We start from the raw sequence: 19360 nt of genomic DNA, 5'->3' as shown, positions 1-19360 counted from the left end.
AGCGCTATGGGATGAGGGCTGTGTGATGAGTGCTATGGGATGAGGGCTGTGTGATGGGCGCCAGGTGTGTCTACCTGCGTGGAAAAAAAAAATGGCCAGATGTGCCGGCCTTGGCTGTGCTATGCTAGGCATGACTCCACTTTTGTGAAGCTACTCCTAATAAACCCTTAGATTGGTGCTACCCCCGGCACACAGGAAAGCCCAGCTCCTTGCATATCATATCTAAGTCCTCTTACAATATTAAAAACACTTTGTTGGGGCTTTTAGGATCTTTTTGTAGGTTTATACTAAGACCTGGGCACCCTAGATTGCCAGATAATGACGGCAGATATGTCCAATGTTGACATTTGCAGCATTGATGGAGCTCTAGAGACCTGCAGGTATCTGATCATTGGACCCAGCAGTGTTGCAGTATTCTTGATCCCAATAAATAAACCTACTAGCATTATCTACAGATTTTTTAATCTTGTATATTTGCTGCTTACATCCTTCAATTTGCAGTGTTAAACCTTTCAGGATAAAAATGCTAGCTGCCTTGTTGTTGTGCAGATTTTGTGCCTTCTAAATCTTTTGATTGATCTAAAGCAATTCTAAAGATAAAATATTCTGATATATTTTTTCTTTGCTGTATGCTTGTTCTAAGTCATAGAGCCAGGTAACAAGTATTATCAGAAATGAAAGCCCCTGTATCATTTACTTATTCTTCACAAATTAAAGAATAATATTAATTTTGAATGAATAGGAACTTCAGTTTTTGCTGGTTGTGATTGGTTTCATCACTTCAGTGGTGTCTGATGCTTGGTCCACTACTTTGTGTTGTAGTTGTGCCATATACAGGACATTACTTGGTGTTCTCACCAGACCCTTTTAGCTGGGCGCACCACCCGACACTTTTTAGTAACCACACGAAATCAGCCGGGTGGTTGCTGAAAAGAGAGAAGAGTTGGGTCACAATACAGGTGCTGCCACCCGGCTTAAGAAGCTTTCTGGGTTTAACACTGTAATATATCCACACAAGGACAGTGAGATAATACATTTTAGTCGTTTTAATAAACACATCTGCTCTAAAGAGTAACTGCGTCAAACTGCTAATTACACATCGACTTGGATACCTTCCATGGATTTGTATTTCTGTCCATCCATTTCTGAGGTTCACACTGTCCTGTATTGTAAGGAAGAATACTAAGCTTGTCATTCCTGAAAATAGATCTTTTTTTGTTTTACTTTTCTTGGCTTATCAATATGAGAATGAAACTGTTCAATAAAATATACCTTCATTTTCTTTTTCATACCTCATTTTAGACCTAGTGATGCAACAAACTCTGATTCTGTATTCGTTGTAAAAAGTAAGGCTGGTGGGATGTAGATTTCTGGATACCACTCTGCCCCGGTATTATTATCATTAATAAACGGGATTTATATAGCACCAACATATTATGCAGTGCTGTACATTAAATAGGGGTTGCAAATGACAGACAGGACACAGGTGGAGGAGAGGACCCTGCCCTGAAGAGCTTACAATCTAGGAATCTTTAAAAGCTCCAGTCCTGATGAAAGCAGTGGGCTGTTGATGAAGCATCAAGATGATTTGATTCCTGCAGTTCCGTCCCAGGGTTCAATATAATTTGGTAGGCTGCATTTGTTCAGACTGCCCAATGATGCTGAGCCTCCATGATTAAAAGAATTGAAATGCAGGGAATGAAAGAGGTGGGCCAGGGACGGTCAGATTAGGAAGAAAGGAGTTAGAAGATGCTGGACACCCTCCAGTATGGTGGGAAGTTTTTAGTGTATATCAAAAAAACGAACAGTGCTCAAGGAAATCGGAGTGAACAGTTTAAGATGGGTATACAAACTCCAGCCTTTAGGCCAGATACGGCCTAGCCAGTAGTCTGTTCCGGCCCCTGGTCGATCCGGCCTAATCCCGGCTGGCAGGGGTTGGAAACCTGCGGCTCTTGAGTCTCCTTGTTTTGCCTCCCTTCCCTATTTACCACCGCCGGGGTAAGGGGACATTCCCTCTCCTCCCAATGCATTGTGGAGGAGAGGGATTTCCCTTAAGGGGTGGTCATCATGCGGGGCGGAGCCATCAGCGCGGGACTTGAGAGAGAGTCCGGCCCAGTGTGCCTTCTTGACCTTCTAATATGGCCTAGTAGCCAAAAAAAGTTTGCTGACCCTTGGTTTAGGAGAACAATTCTGTACAACTGTTCAAAGTTGGAGTCTTTGGAGTGTTCTCCCCGGCCCCTTTTAGCTGGGCGCACCACCTGGCTTTTTGGGTGGTGACTGAAGAGTCGGATCACAATACAGGGGCTGCCACCCGGCTTAATAAAATGCCTGGGTTGAACACTAAAGTCCTGCTTTAAGAGATTAACAGATTTTGCCCCCCTTCCCAATCTGTGCACAGTGAAAGGAGGGAAAGAGTAGTAATGAGATAACCAATGTCTTTGCTCTCTTCTCTTGTCATCCTTGTGCTGCTTTTCTTCAAGTCTGAGCTTTGTAATATTAGCTGATGCAGAGTGAAAGTGCTCATTACATTTGATGACATGTTAGTAAATATGGAGCTGCATTTTTCCTGTTTCTTTTTTTTGTTTAAGATTTGTTTATTTTATATCTGGTGTTTAGATTTGAAATGTATCCAATTTACAAATGACTGTTAGGTTTCAAAACACATTTTTAATTCTAAAAGGCTACTCGCCATGTAGCTTCTTCATTTTAATTTTTAAAAAGCAGCCAATGTAAGAAACTGAAACTATTGATTTCCAATCCTTGTATCTTCTAGTACAGCAGCCCTCACACGGGTGAGGGAGGAGTAGTTCTAGGAGCCATTCGGTGTGCAATTATACTTGCAAGGAACATACTGACTGAAGCAGAGGTATGTGCCCATTAGTCTGCTGCTGCTCATTCGTTGTCCAATCATAGGCCTTAATTTAACTGCAGCACAGAAGTCAGGCTTGCTTTGCTTTTTGGAAGAACTTTGTAAATCTCAATGTGATGGCTGTTATATATTATTGATACAGATGAAGTGAGTCTTGGATTGCCTTAGAAGTTAAATTTTTTCCTGTTGGAGCTATAGGGCTAATTTTTTTTTATATGACCTTTTGGTTTAGGGATCTGGGAATGTAAAGTTTTGTATATTGGATATTTTTATTTCAGTACTCAGGACGTGTTTTTTTTTTTTCCTGCACATCCAATGGTTCTCGCCCGATAATCAGATCAGGGACGATATTCAGCGAGAATTGGGTGTGTATACAGTGCCCATCGTCCGAAGGACCGTCCTGGCGGATCCATGGACGACGAACGATCGTAATGTAAGGGAAGGAGGAGCGCGCATAGCAGGGTGCCACTCTGTCGTTCTCCCCCTCCCCTCTGCATAGAGCAGAACAGTGATGTATGTATAGAATTCGTTCATGCATCGTGCAGTGCTAGTCGTTGTAAGGGATCGTGAAAGATCCTTTTCAATGACTATAATTGCAGGTGTGTATGTGGCTTTAGGCAGCTTAACAGCTTTTATTTCTAAATGTTTATACTGATTGTTGGCAGATTTTGATGCGTTCAGTTGTTTACAAGGACACTGCATAAAGAACTGATTGAGCGCTCAGTGTCTGACTTGGAACGGGACTGTATTGACCATACCCAGGTCAATATTTCTAATCTATATTAGAGCATTGAATATAACACAAATATTATAAAATATTAAACATTGATTAGGAATTTCAGTCTTTGCCCAATTAATGCTGCTTTTCCTGCTCTGAGCACCAATAATGTAACTCGGCAGTAGTAATTCTCCCTACGTCTTAGGATGATGGCATTGATTGGTCAAAGAACTGGGCTTGGGAATTGGTGCACGGTAGTATTATTATTATCAGTAATATTAAACAGGAGTTATATAGCGCCAACATATGCAGCGCTGTATATTAAATAGGGATTGCAAATGACAGACAGATACAGTCAGTGACACAGGAGGAGGCAAGGACCCTTCCCAGAAGAGCTTACAATCTAGGAGAGTAGTAACTTGATAAACTAGTAATATAGCCTAGATACTGATCATTTACCTGCTCATTCATCAATCAAACGCTGTACGGGAAGCATAACAATCTTTGGTACTATTGACCACTGGTGTTGTAAGCAAATGAATGTGCTCTTAAGAAGACCACAGTCCACATATGTAAATGTGTTATGTGCTGCTTTGCCCAAAAGAAGTACAAGTATCCTTGATACCCCCCCCCCCCCCATTAGTTGAGGCTCACTTTATGGTTTGTGCATGGTGAAAAGGAACCCGCTTCCTCTGTACAATGCTTGCCAAAATTTGTGCATGCCTTAACACAGCATTTAAACTTTTATAGATAAAAATATTAGCTGACTTGTTGTGCAGATGTTTTGCATCCCAATATTTTTTTTTATTGCATTTATTTTAGCAGGGCCCACCACCATCTGATTTTGGGTGTTTACTGTTGAGTTGGCTCACAATACAAGGGCTGCCACCCGCCTACAACTCCAATTTCTGGGTTGAACAATGTTACTGAACCTGGTAAAAAAAAAATACGGGACGTACGAAGTATAAATGACAGCGAGACATCAATCCTCACATACCCAAAAGCTACCAAGGTCACCCCTACTGTACAAGATAGGGAAGGTTGTAGTCTTCTTCTGTTAGCGGAGCCCCTACATCACCACAGGAAACAATAATAACGTAGGGAATGCTGGATGAAACCAAAGTGCGATCTGGAAAACAGGCATTGACACACTACGAGGAGTTAGATACCAGCTTTCATCATAACTTTGCACAAGTGATCATTTTATTTTGTTTCTGGACAGAGAGGTAAGTATTCTATGATAAGGTTTTTGTATGCAAGTTATTTTTCCTAATGGCAGGGTAATTTTATTGCATGTTAAATGTACCCTTCTATTTCAGTCTGCAGCTATCTGAACTGCCAAGTAATTCAAATGTGTCTGTGTTGTAACCATTCCAACACTGGGGGTGTTTTGTACACGGTGTGCTTCATATCCCCATAAATGTCGTCCATCGGCATTCATGTTCATTACCTTCGTGGTTTGGGCAGTGCTGCTAATAATAAAGGGCAGAGGTTAGTCAGTTGGATAGCTTTGCAGAACCTTTAAAAATTACTCTTGCTTGACACTTTTTTTTTGATCCTTCCCAATAATACAAAAATACATTTTTTTTTTTGTTTTATGATTGCAATGCTCTTGTGCTGCACTGTATCTCTCTATACAGAACTGGAGTGGATTGGGCAATTCTGATTTAAGCATTGTATCAAAAGGGGGAACAAAATTCAAAATTAGGACATTTTATTAGAGAACATAAATTCATAGTCTGTGCAGAGAGCATAGATTAGAGGGGGGGACCCAGCAGGTCCACCTACTGCAGAGAGGCCAATACAAGACCATCTGCAAAAAGAGAGACCAAGCACCCCTTCACAGACATTATTATTATTAATAAACAGGATTTATATAGCGCCAACATATTACGCAGGGCTGTACAATAAATTGGGTTGCAGATGACAGACCGATACAGACACAGTAGGAGGAGAGGACCCTGCCCCGAAGAGCTTACAATCTAGGAGGTAGGGGTATAGCTTCATGGAAGAATATTGATCACATCTGAAAAAAAAGATACAATGTTGGATTTTGTATTTAGGCCATGTTTGATTACCCTGTATTTCAGCTAGTGGATCTTGTTTTACCCACAGTAAAGAGACAGCACATGGGGCTAGATAGTGTGTACAACATTCATGATGAATATGTAGTGCTACACAGGTTCATACTAATCTTGGGGGGGCAAGGAAAGCATGACCCAGAGAAAGGTCTTTTCCCCAAAGACAGGTCAGTTAATAAATCCGTGTTCTGTTATGCAGCATATATGTGGGTATCTCTAAATAGTTTGTGTTTCCATCTATCAGGCAATGCATACGGCTTTACAATAAATAAGTAGTTATTGGAACTGGTCTCATATTTTAATTTTTAATTTAAATTTAATTTAAATTTTTTACATTTTCTAGTCACTTTTGATTATTACATCATTGTTTCTCTTTCTGTTTGCAGGATACCAACTCATCAATGGCTTAGTAGACTGATTGGAAAAGCTTTGAAAAACTGCTAAAGGAGGAGGGCGGGGCATTCAGCCCTGTCCTCCTCCTCTTGGAAATACCTCCTCTTGTGTCTTCGGACCCCCACCCTCAGAAATTGTATGTAGGTTTGTCATGAGTCCGTCCGGCTGCTCCCATGTGAACAGCTTTAAAGTGGACAATTGGAAGCAAAATCTGCGCGCTATATACCAGTGCTTTGTGTGGAGTGGGACACCTGAAACCCGTAAAAGAAAGGTAAGCTTCAATAAAGGAAATAGTTCTTTTCCAAAATACTTCAATTATCTTTTATACTTTGTCTAAATGTATGCTAAATGTTTATCAATCATAACTAAGCTTCATATGCTGGGTCTGACAAGGTTCTACCCTTGCTACTCTAGGTAGAATCTTTAGAATTCCTTGGTGGAGTTCGTGTGTAAACAGAGCCGCCCATTCATACAGTGCAAAAGTTGTAAAATAGTGATTACCCGTCAAATGTATTACTTCCTTTCCGTTGCAGTCCAGTAGAAAAAGGCAGAATCTTAGCAGCCTGCCAGATTTTAAATGTAAACAAACACCAGTGTTTATAACCTCTTAGGCTACTTATGCATGTCAGATGATTCTTGTCCGATAATCGCCTCAGGGCTGATATTGGTCAAGAATCTGGCTTGTACAGCACTAATCGTTCATGGATCCATCCTGGCGAATCCATGAACAATGACGAATGATCGTAATGGAAGTGAAGGGGAAAGAATGCAGCGGGGTGCCACTCTGTCGTTCTCCCCTCTCTATAGAGCAAAATGGTGCTGTATGTACAGAGCTTGTTCATCCATCGTGCAGTCTTTTGTCATTGGAAAGGATCTTAAAAGATCCTTTCTAATGACAGTTATTGCACGTGTGTATGCAGTCTTAGTCTACGTGGACTGTTTCCCCCAGTGTTTAACCCCCCATGCACATTTTTAAAGCATTTAGGTAAAGTGGGTTCTTTTTTGTAATCTAAAAGGGTTATACATACAATGTGTTTTAATAATGCATACATTTTACACTATCAACAGATACCCCTTTTTTTTTTTTTTTTTTTTTTTTTCCTTGCAGGCCAAGTCGTGCATCTGTCATATGTGTGGTGCTCACTTGAACAGACTTCACTCTTGCCTGTATTGTGTGTTTTTTGGTTGTTTTACAAAGAAACACATTCACGAACACGCAAAGCTTAAAAGACATAATCTTGGTAAGTTATTCCATAATCCAAAGGTAATTTTAAATTTCATGCATCCATGCAGATCCAACTTATGAATTTGCTAAATACAAGACCAAAAATGTTATATAGTGCAGCATACTGATCCTTTAGATGTGGTAGCTGTGTTGTTTTTCCTATTATTATTTTCTTTTTTTTTTTTCTTTTCACCTTTCTTTTATCTATAGTTATATATGTATAGAAGATAGGACCATGCTAACTGATAATGCACAGGACAGTTTTTTTCTTTGGTAAACACAAAATTCTATTTCTAAAAGAAGTTATCAAAAAGTGCCTGTTAAAAAAAAATGAAACCTGTGCAAAAAAGATGGCGGACCAAAGAAAAAAATAAGTTGCCAGTATAGCCTGTGGATAATTTCTCCTTTTCTGAATGACCATGTTTTGTTCTGCACTTTGTATGATAACTGACCTAATAGCAGAATTTAGCAAAGAGCTCAGTCTGAGTTTGCAGCAAGATTAGGAAGCATTTCAAATCTTCAGGGCACTGCTTAGGCACAATTACCTTTTTACATTAAATAGGTGCTTGTAAACCCCTCTTTTAGTGGGCTTTATTAGTCAAGTATGCTCCTTTTATTGAGTATGAAGACACTGTATGACCAGTGAAGGGGAGGAATGGAGAGTTAACAGCAATAGTGGTTACACTTTCTTTATAGAAGTTCTCATAGGTGTTCTCCCTGGCCCCTTTTAGCCGGGCCCTCCACCCAGCACTTTTTCAGACTACCCGGTTGTTTTTTGGTGGTTACTGAGAAGTTGGGTCACAATATAGGGGCTGCCACCCACCTACAGCTTCCTACCTCCCAGCTTACAAAAAAATTCTGTGTTGAACTCATGTACGTTGCTCATGTACATCCCCTAATATTAAAAAGGCCCACACATAATTTTCAATCTATGTAATATTACAGAAAACGGTCAGGCCGTGGATATGCAGTAGGAGATGCACTGAGCCTGCACATAAGCTGTAGGAAATGGTCAAACCTATGAAAGTAGTTGACTGGTAGATTGGTGGCCTACTTAAAAAAAGACAGGCATAGACTAAGTCCATAACAATGCTATTACCCCCGCTTTACAAACCCATGATTTTACTTTAGTACTTCCTACGGATCAACTAAAAAGTACACCAAAACATTTAATTGAACCCATCCTGAAGATTTTTTTTCCTTTTAATGTACACCTTGGTCACAGAAACACTTTTTAAAGGCTCTTGATTTCTTTTTTTTTTTTTGGCAATAATAAAACCTATATTGATTGGCTTATTCATCTCTGCACCCCACTATGGGGATTTCCCTTCAATTCCTGACCTGTAACAGGAAATTTATCCCAAGGGAATAAAAAAAGCATCCCAACACAGGTTTGCATATTAGAGGATTTTTTTCCCTGTCCTATTGCCGTGTTGATAATTTAAAATTTCTGGATGAGGGCAGTAATAAAACTTCCAGGGAGATTAAACCTATTCTACTTTATCCAAAAAAATGCTTTTACACACACTTAACTTAATTTAAATGTAAGAGCTGATGTCTTACAAAATTGGTTAGGAATGCACCCCATTTGTAGCAGAATATGTTGTTTCTTTATTCTGCTTTTAGAAAACTTTAGGAAGTGAGCGTGTATAAAAGATGTGCCCTAAATGCTTTGTTAGGGTATTTATTTTACTTTGACACTTTAACAGCTTTTACATAAGAAATTGGCAACACAGTGAGTTAATTGCATTCAATGATTTTTTTATCCACTTTGGGTTTTTCAATGTAGGAAGCAGCAGTAAAGCACAACAGCTATTGTGTAGCATTACAAAGAGGAAAGCAGAACCTGATTATGAGATTGGTAAATTTAGTTGCCCCATGTATATTTGTAGTAGTTGAAAACCATGCTGTTTGTATGCTATTAGGAGCATATTCACATAAAAGGGTAAATATTTTGGTGTTTAAGGCAACTCCCCTACGTAGATGTAAATTTGCTTGTATATTATCCATTTAAAAACACAAACAAGGTGCTGGAAACATTCCTCAGAGATTTTGGTCCTTGTGGACATGATCTTATGGTCCACCACATATTAAATGGGGATCTGGTGACTATGGGGACCAATTGAGTACAGTGAAATCCAGGAACCCTCAAGAAAAAAGTTTGAGATGGCTTGAGCTTTGGGACGTGGCATGTTATCCTGCTGAAAGTAGCCATCAGAACATTTGGTGGTCATAAAGGGATGGACATGTTCCCCAAATATACTAAGTTAGGCTGAGGCATTTAAATGATGCTCAGCTAATGCTAAGGGGCCCAATTTGTGCCAATATCTTCAATGCCATCACTCCAGCAGCAGCCTGAGCCATTGACACAAGGATCTATGCTTTTACATTGTTGATGCCGAATTCTGACCTCACTGTCCAATAGTTGCAAAAGAAATTGACTCATCATACCAAAGCAATGTAGCCTCAGGCGCCTGTTCTTAGCCAACTTAAATTTTCCCTGTTTAATAGATTGATTGAAGTTCTGGAGCACAGAGTTCTGTGTTACAATGCAACAAAACAATTGTTGCTGTCCATCAGTCTGAGAGTGGTTATAATCCTAATTCCAAACTATTTTAAAGTCCATTCTATGTTAACAATTATTTACCATTCAAGACTGCTGCCAATCTTCCCACAAGTGAACATACCAGCAAATTCTCCCCAAGGTCAGACTGTAATGCTCAAACAAATTGCAAAAACCCCAAGGGCTACATCTGAACAAGTATGGCTTGTTTGGAAGAGTTCCCAGGGAAAAGCCCTCAATGCCTCTCAAAGACGACGTAAGATGCAGTTTCCTAATTCAGTAAATCCAGGGACTCTCGGCTGACGCCTCATTGCTATGATACAGGCCTTAGCTCCGTCCAGCTGACGGGCTACAAGAGATTTGCAGCCTGAAAAAGTGAAAAAGTCTTTATGCCTTTGTGATGCAGGTGGAAGAACTCCGGCTTGAGCATAATTTGGACATCTGTAAGATTTTTTTAGCCATTTAACAGACCGATTTTCTAGAAGAGTTTATTCCTAAGACATTTTCAAAAAATTTTTTATCGGAGACCCCCCATCCCTTCACTACAATGCCAGCAGTGATCTGATAGATGACATGAAGCTTCTATGGTACCCTGTACCAATGTGTTAGGATTTTGTAATTGTAATGCTTGGTAGGAATTTATAATTGAATATTTATGGTAGTGAAGGTGTATATTCTGCACCTGCTCATTTGTGATTGGAAGCCTGCAGCTGGCTTCCACTTGGCAATATAGGAAGAGACAAAATCATGTGCTGGGGAAATCGGTTTGACATAGAAATATCACATGACAAACAAGGCCCTGACTTACTTATGAATTCTCAAAGCTTGTTTGTGGCCTAAAAAATGAGTTAAGGGGTGGAAGAGAAGATAAAAAAATATTGGAACAGCAATGTTCTCCGGAAACCCAGTGTTGGCACTATGGGGTCTGACCTCAAAGATGTGGATGGGATAAAAAGTAAATGTGGGAACCCCTTCCTTGCTGAGACATGCCTAGCCACCCATATGTGAAAATGGAGATTCCTCACTCATTTTAGGTGACAAAGGACTGGGGAACCAAGAGGTTTTTTTTACTTCTCTCCAGTATATAAAAATGGTGCCAGGGAGAGATAAACCCCTATCAATCAATATATGGCACCAATAATGGGTCTTTTTGACGCACCACAACTGAAAAGAACAGTTAAAACATCAATTTATTAAAGTACAGTATTAAAATACCTATAACAAACACATTTACACTAACACTATAACAAACACATACCTATAACAACACATAAAAATGACCTTTTTCAGACATAATATGAAAATGACATTATACATATATAATCTAATATAAAAACAGCATAATAATCACATGTAGTGTAGGCCAAACAACGCCTAAGCCAAGTAGGCGACTCGTTTCACAGAACAAAGTCTGCTTCATCAGTTCAAGAGATGTTATGATTGGTCAAAAGGCATACACTAGTCAAGGTAACAATAATTTTGGTTCTGGGATGTTCCTATAATTTCAGATGTCAAATAACCATTTCAATATCTGAATCAATACACATATGTATCATATTAGCAAGCCATTTTGTAAGACCTGCAGCTTGGTTTCTCCCACTGCGTTTTTTTTTTTTCTCAGTAAATAAAATTCCTGATTGCTTAAAGTCAGCCCCCCCCCCTCCTTTAATGAAGTAATAAATATTTTACATTTTGACCAGTGTACTATACAATCATCTACTGAAATACCAGCATTCTGCAGGTGGGAAATCTCACATCTCTTGAAATGTGCTAACCAATTTTTCTGCTCAACACCAAGGAAAAAGTTCCTAGCTTCCTGTGGAGAATACTGCCTACCTATCATTTTTTTTGAGGCTATGTTTTTTTGCTTTTCCATTCTCAAATGTGTGAGTGCTCAAATGAACAGCTGTATCACAGTTTCCTTGGGTAGCTTTTATGTTTTGAATAGAAGACATATGTGACTGATCAACCCAAGTTCAGGCAGACTCGAACTCTGCTGGGAGGTAGCCAGTCACAAGAGGTACCTTCTCCATTCATACTGATCTGATTCTGATCATGATGCCACTGAATGTGATGTCATGATGGCATAACCCCGCCATCTCTCCCTTTGCAGATCTGAGCTTGCGATGGGAGAGTGGGCGGGCTGTGTCACTGCACCCCAGCGGGGTCCTTCTCATGACCCCGCTCGGGGTGGCACTGGCCAGAGCCAGGGACCACCCAAAGGGCTGGAGAAACATCCCTATTGGGCAATATACAGCCCGTGGGCTGTAGTTTGCCCATGCCTGGTCTAGAAAATGAACAGGTGTCGCCTCTATATGTTTAGAGGCAGCTGTCCAGTTAATTTGGGGTCTTATGCATCTTTGGATGCCAGTCCCACTATCTTTTCTGGTTTGGTTATTAGCAAGCTTCTCTGGCCTAAATGTTTATCAGTATAGGCCCGGAGTCTTGAGGCAGACTTTCAGGTGCAGCTTCAGGTAAGCCTATTGTTACCTCATTTTGCTGGGTACACACGTGCAATGGTTCTCGTCTGATAATAGACTCCGGGCTGATATCGGACAAGAATCTGGCAAGTGTACAGCGCTCGACATCCATCATCCGAACTGCCGTCCTGGCGGATCCAAGGACGATGGAAGACGAACAATCGTAATGGAAGTGAAGGGGGAGAGAGCGCAGCAGGGTGCCGCTCCGTCGTTCTCCCCTCTAGCCTTAATATTATATTTCAACACAACTATCCATCTTGACAGCATATCGGGTGTCCAGTGAGCATCCATTGGATGCAGGTGCTTTGTTTAAGACCCTACTGTGGATCCCTTCATCCATTTTTAAACTAATTTACAATTACAATTCTCAAATAATTCCTTTCAAATCTTTCGGGCAAGGTAATGTCCCTTTATACCCCTTTTCTCTACCATTGTAGGCAGCCCACTTTTCCTTTCTGGGATGTGTAATCCTAGCAGGTTCTACTGGTGCGTAGAGCCTGGATTAGATAGCTTCATTAGCCCCTCTGGTATATTACCTTTTTACATCCTATTAAAAGGTGCATAAGGGCCCCCTCTTCAGAAATATTTCATTATTTCCAAATAAAACACTATGCTTACTCCAGACTTGGAGTGCTCCCTCTTGTGGGATCCATGTCTGTTTTGGCAAACAGATTGCAAATTGATGATGCGCTGGTACATGGTTTACCAGTTTTCATAATTAGCGGTGAGGTGGCGGGTGCCCTGTACAATGTTAGGTGGGAGTGCCCAGGATTCTGAGGTATTGGACAAACAATATACCAAATGGCATATACTCAAGTGGGCTGTTCCTTTACCAAACACCCAGCTGATGCCATACTCTACTTAAAACCACCTGTATTTACCAACAAATAACTTAGATTAACAGCAGCCGAAATGATTTTAGTGCAAGTTAAGCCAAAAATGTCCTGGTTTTTCTCCAGTAAGATGCGACTCATACTTGCGACTCTGATTTGGTTCCACCGGGTTTGTAACCCTTGGATGAACCAATTAATACCAATGGGCTTGGACTGTTCATTTGTTATTGTGACCCTTGTTACACCTGCAGTACAGCCTTTCATGAATCTGTTAATATAGGCTGACAGTTGACCTGACCCCATTTCCCTCCCTATCCCTCAATTCTAGGGGTCTCCTTTCTTTTTATTTTTTTTTCTCCTTTTCTCAATTCACTTTCCTATTGTGACTCCAGGCATGGAAAGCATATTCCTTACCTAGGCATATGGTATTGGCCATGCAGTCATCCTATAATGATGATGCCCCCCATCGTCAAGACGTTCTCCTTGGCTGTGAAAATGGGTCATATATACCCTATTCTACCTCCTGTCTTACATATTTACTGTTTGCATAGTTTCCAATGATGCTTTTGTTTCCTTTTGACAATGTGTGTAAAACCTGATAAGTTTTGCCATTACCTTGGTAAGCTGTCCTTTTTTGACAGATATTTTTGTTCTCTAATTGAATTGCCCAGTTCCCATGTTTTACGCCAATATATATATATATTTTTTTTTTTTTTTTTTTTAAACTAAATTTTTATCAGCAGACTAGAAGAAAGCCCTGATAGAAGTTCAATTTACTGGAGACTATTTGGCACAATGCTGGATGATGTAATTAAAAACCTTACAGGTGGCCAGAACATGTTCTGCCTCAGCTTAAAAAGTATAAGGAACCTTGCTGCAATAAAGACCCTTCTGCTTACTAACAGCTTCATCTTCTTTGGTTCACTATAAACACTTGCAGCAAGCAAAGACCTCTTGTTCAAAAGCCTGAACATTGGTCGTCAACTACATTTTGTTTCTTTCCTTTAATCCTTGATTATCCCCCCTTGATGCCTCCACAAAATGTGTGTGGTGATCCAGGATTTATTTTAATATGCTCACCTTGGAAACCATAAGAACTTGGACCAGACGAATTGGGTTCACCCTATTCTAAAACACAAAGCACTTGTTACCTTTCCCCAGGATGTTGTTAATGGAGAGTCTCTACCAAGGCTTATGTTGGCTGCTATTTGTTGTACCATGACAAACCAGACACAAAGTACATAAAAAAAATCATACTCTAAACTTTTTATTTTTTTAAGAAACGGTGGTAGCTGACTGACCTTCACCATATATTTTTGTCATTTTGTGCCCATTTGATTTTGCATTCTAACTTTGGTTTAGGCCAAAGTGTTCTTCTGCTGGAAATACTTTGAAAACTTTGAGTCTTTTCATCTTTTGTCCTCATGCAACTTGTATGCAGGTGTTAAAGTCTGATTATCTCCTCATTTTGGAAGTGGTTTACATACACTGCAGGATTTCCGGCTAAAAAAAAGACATGTGTAATGCTACCTGGGACTTGTCTCTTCACTGAAAAAAGAACATGAGAATGCAAATAGCAATCCCTGGGACCTTTTTAGGCATTTACAAAAACTAACAATGATCACACAAAATATATAAAACATAATAGGAAACCAATTTATTCCAATAATGATTAAAATACATAAAAAATTATACATGTTTGGTCTCTTCCAGATTGATGATCCCGGGATGCATGGCGTAGGTATCCCAGGAGGCTGTGACGCCTCCTAGGCGAGCCCTGGAGATCAAGGCTTAGAGGGGCGGTGCTGCACTTTTTTTAAAGGGTGTTGCACTTAACATAACATTTTTACATTATTTAGAAGTGTTGTCTACCATTCTATGCTATGTCAAATAAAAATGTTGTGTATTGGTACACTTCAGCTAACTGTACATTCAGGAGTCTCACTACAGGTCTTTCAGATTTGCCAAAGACTAATCAGAGCTTCATGGCCATGACTATGTAGGCGCCATTGGAGCGGTACACTCTAGTTTATGTCACTCCACTACCCAAAGCTTTATTTTTTGTTTTCAGTAGTCACCTTTTGGTTTCTGAGGGTTTCTCGGGAGGACATTGTGGTTATTTTTCCTCTTGGTTGCCATAGATTGTACAAAAAAATAATAAATCAAAACTATTTTAGATTAAGAATTTAAATCTTGACATTGTAAATCTAGGTTGGAAAAAATATGCATTCAATCAAAAGATGAAAAAGTACTGTGCATGCTAAGAACAATTTAGGAGGAAGAATTTTTTTTTAAGCTAGACTTTCTATTAACTATATATTTGGTGAAGGCAGAAAGGTTCCACCTTCATAAGCTTAACAAGTTACATTCTAATAGAATTTACCTGGCTTTTTCATGACTTATTTTCTAATTTTACCCCCTCCCCTCCCTTTTTTCTTACATGTACAGCCATAGATTTGTTGTATGGGGGTATATACTGCTTTATGTGTCAAGATTACATATATGACAAAGACATGGAGCAAGTTGCCAAAGAAGAACAAAGAAAAGCATGGAAATTGCAAGGTATTTTTTTCCTTTTTTAGTTCTGTCAAATCTCTCTATTTAGTACTGTTATAAAAGTAAACTATGTATTTTTATTTGTTTACCATATTTCAACATTTTGCTTAGGGCAGACATAGTGTCCTAGCAAGTGTCTCTGCCCATTTGTCTCCTTATTTGTTCTGCTCTGTATAATGGGTTCCCCATAATTCCTATCTGGATGGCAGATTGTAATGCTTTTCATGGCACTTATCAGCTAATGCTACTAAACAAAATGCTCAACACCTGTTGTGTTTGGAAAGGGGATAATAAGAAATGGAAAAGGAAAACTGTGGAGGAATTTTCAGTTAGTTTGTACGTGATGATTTCAGAGATCTGTGATTGGGCAGCAGAGAAAAGTGTTTTCAGGTGACCAGTCACATGGCCAGGATGAAGCCGGTGGTAGCAAGAAATATAGAAATGATTAACTTTTTTTTCAACATATTTGAACAGATGAAAATTGCCACAGATAAAGGTGAATTTTTTTAGTCGGTAACACTTGAAAAAGACGTGACATATTTATCATAATGCAAAGGAACAAAAATGCAGGTTTATCGTGCAACTCCTCAATTACAATAGCATTTGAAAACTATAAAATTAGAATTCAGTGTTCCAGATTAGATGCCATTATTTAGAACCTCCTAAGGGAGTATTCAGATCTAAAGTCCACCAGATTTTAAAAATTAGTCACTTGTCAGTTGATTGTTACTTCCATTTATGAGACAAACCCCAAAGTCAACATTAAGGCCACCCCCATTCTGGGGTCCCTACACAAACATTGATTTCCTAATACATCTTAAACAAGCACATACACAATATGACAGATACCTGAATAGAGAAAAAATGTAGGAGTTACTACCTGAAGTTGCAAATGGGTTTAGAAACCTAACCTTGGAAAAATTCAGTTAATATAAAGGGGACCGAAGTCGGTGTTCCCCTAGTGTTAGTTCCTACATCTGATAACTTGTAAGGAACAGGCAGGGCCTTTAGTAGAAAACAGAAAAAGTTAAAAATCCCTGCTTCTGTTTGCATGAAGTCAGTGGATAAACTAGACATATAATGTCATAATGGGGTTGGCTCTGAGGATTGGCCTCCTATTGATGATGGATATGTGTAAATAACCATAAATTGGCAGTGTTTGACCCTAACTGAGTGCATTTCCAAAACATCAGGTATACTGGGGTGTTCTTTGTATGCAGTGGTTACTATTACCAGAAATGGTCCAAAAAAGCCAACCACTAAACTGGTTACAGGGCTTACAAATACACATGGCACATCAATGTAAGTGGTAGGTAGAGGCTAGCTTGTTTTGGTATAACATCTTTAAGATTGTTTGTTTTTGTTTTCTTTTAGCTTTTGCTCCATCGTTGGCTTCTCCTTACCAGTATACAATGACAGGTAAGATTTTCCTTGATCAGTTTTGTTGGACTTTAAACTTTACGCTGTTCACGACTGCATTGTTTTTTTTTTTTAGGATGTACCAAACTGAAGATTTTGCAACTCCTAATAATATTGCAATTTCTTAGATTGTTTTTTAAACACATATTGTAGGTTCACAGCAAAATTCAAAATTGCAAACACACCTTGAATCAACTTCAGGCCTTTTATCTGTTTTAATTATGAAATATAATGCAGGGTATTTAGATTTGAAGCCAATTGTTTAGTTACTTCTGGCTCTTTAAATAGAGGTCGATACATATTGGAGCTGTAATTCCAAAAATCATTCGTCCAGTTTGGATGTGGATAACCTCCAATTAAAGCTTAGTCTGCGCTTTATGTCTATATTCATTATTTACCTGTAAATTGAATGTTTCAGTAAACAGGTAAAATAACAAAACTTGTGTGAGCATTACTAATTGTACATCAAATTTTTCTGCATGTTCTTTCTAGGTGTTGGAGAAAAGTATTCAACATGGGAGCCAACAAAGAGGGAGCTAGAGCTGCTAAGGCATAACCCCAAAAGAAGGAAGATAACCACAAACTGCACGATAGGTATGTACATGATTACACATTTACTGAACTACCCCTTTCTCAATATTGCTGATAAAGAAAAGCAGGATATAATCTATTTAGTCGGTTTATCATATATTTTAAACTTCCACAGATACAGGAGGATACATTTTACTTAAAAGAGCATTTTGCTAACAAATTAAGTCAATGTACAAAAGATTATTTAATTTGTTAAACAAGTGTTCTATTGAGGGCTCCAGTGTGATGTTGTCAATTACATTTTTAGATTCTTTTATTCATATTCTGAAAACTGCTATAACAAAATGTCAAGGTGTGAGAACTAAGCTAGGATTTTAAGCTAAGTGGGAAGATTACGCCAATTGATCTGGTGGGTCTATAAATTAAGTTATTTTTGTAATCTAACTCATTCAGCGGGTTCTTATTGTACAAATGGATCATTTAAGCTAAACAAGGTGAAATATGTAAATGGAACAGCTTTCCCTTTAAGGGAATTTTCTTTTTACAATCTAGATTTGGAAATTACATAAGGCTGGTACACATGTCAGATCATTGTCATCTGATAATCATCTCAGGGCTGATATTAGACGAAGATCTGGTGTATGTACAGCGCTCTTTGTTCGTCGTCCAAACGACTGTCCTGGCGGATCCAAGGAACGATCATAATAAAAGTGAAGGGGAGACAGCACAGCGGGGTGTCACTCGGTTGTTCTTCCCCTCCCCTCTCCATAGGTGTATGTACAGCGCTTGTTCATGCATTGCGTTCATTTGTTGTTGGAAGTATCATGAAAGATCCTTTCCAACAACCATTATTGCACATGTGTACCCAGCCTAACTTTCTCTGGCAGAGCAGAAGACCTGATATTTTTGGCATCAGGTAATTCACACTTGTAGCACACCATTGTGGATCAACAATGGTAAATCATTCAATTTGAAACTGCGTATGCAGCATAATGTTCTATAACATTTTCATTTACTTTACAGGTGTGTAAATGTTTATTAACCTTTTATCTGAAATTTGGTTTGCAACGAAGTTTGTCAGTAGAGGCACCTATATTTGTTCATTACAGGTTCTCTGCAAATTCTCATTTCTTCCTGTCTACTGCAAAAGTGTTGTCATCTGGTGCACACTCAACAGTAGGAGAATTTCTAAATTTGCCTTGCCATGCTCTCCACGTTTCCGTGACTTACTCTCCTAAGGATATATAGGGGTAATTAGAAGAGTGACCTTTTTATTTTTCCTGTTGTCTGTTTAGGGACACAGCTTTCAATAAACATGAAGCTAGGTACAAAAAAAAAGAGCCCAGCTGCTAAGGGCTGTGACCCCCGACATCCCCACCCCAATCTCACTCACTTCACATAGTGTGCTCTGAAAAATAGAGGTTTCTTCTTATCTGCTTTTTCTTCTTCTTAACTTTAAAGTAGAAGTTTGGATTTATTTCCCATCTCTGTAGACTCGCTATATGAGTGGCTAAAGCAGTCTAGCATGGCTGGTCAGCCTTAAGCCATCCTATACTTTTTCACTAATAAATGTCCTTCATCCACCATTTGCAGCTGTGTGAAATCTCCCTCCATAGCAGGGGTGTCAAACTCAGGCTCGCGGGCCAAATCTGGCTCGCGCTGTAATTATTTTTGATCCGCAAAAAAATACCA

General features: G+C 39.2%; 1 protein-coding gene across 6 annotated transcripts in view; it reads left to right on the top strand.

Moving 5' to 3' along the window:
- Window positions 1-19360, top strand: part of LOC140335877 (ubiquitin carboxyl-terminal hydrolase 22-A) — a 33428-nt gene that overhangs the window by 775 nt on the left and 13293 nt on the right. For 4 of the 6 annotated variants that reach the window (XM_072418876.1, XM_072418871.1, XM_072418875.1 and 1 more), the window contains exons 2-6: window positions 6055-6332; window positions 7170-7302; window positions 15611-15724; window positions 17093-17137; window positions 17630-17731. In XM_072418876.1, the coding sequence (XP_072274977.1) occupies window positions 6213-6332; window positions 7170-7302; window positions 15611-15724; window positions 17093-17137; window positions 17630-17731 (514 nt within the window). In that variant the 5' untranslated portion in view covers window positions 6055-6212. Of the gene's footprint in view, window positions 1-2773; window positions 2867-6054; window positions 6333-7169; window positions 7303-15610; window positions 15725-17092; window positions 17138-17629; window positions 17732-19360 lie in introns of all 6 variants that reach the window. The other 2 variants (XM_072418874.1, XM_072418872.1) reach the window with 2 other exon arrangements.

This window comes from Pyxicephalus adspersus, chromosome 7, assembly GCF_032062135.1.
Source record: "Pyxicephalus adspersus chromosome 7, UCB_Pads_2.0, whole genome shotgun sequence".
Taxonomy (NCBI): domain Eukaryota; kingdom Metazoa; phylum Chordata; class Amphibia; order Anura; family Pyxicephalidae; genus Pyxicephalus; species Pyxicephalus adspersus.
This window is presented reverse-complemented; position numbering and strand designations above follow the sequence as displayed.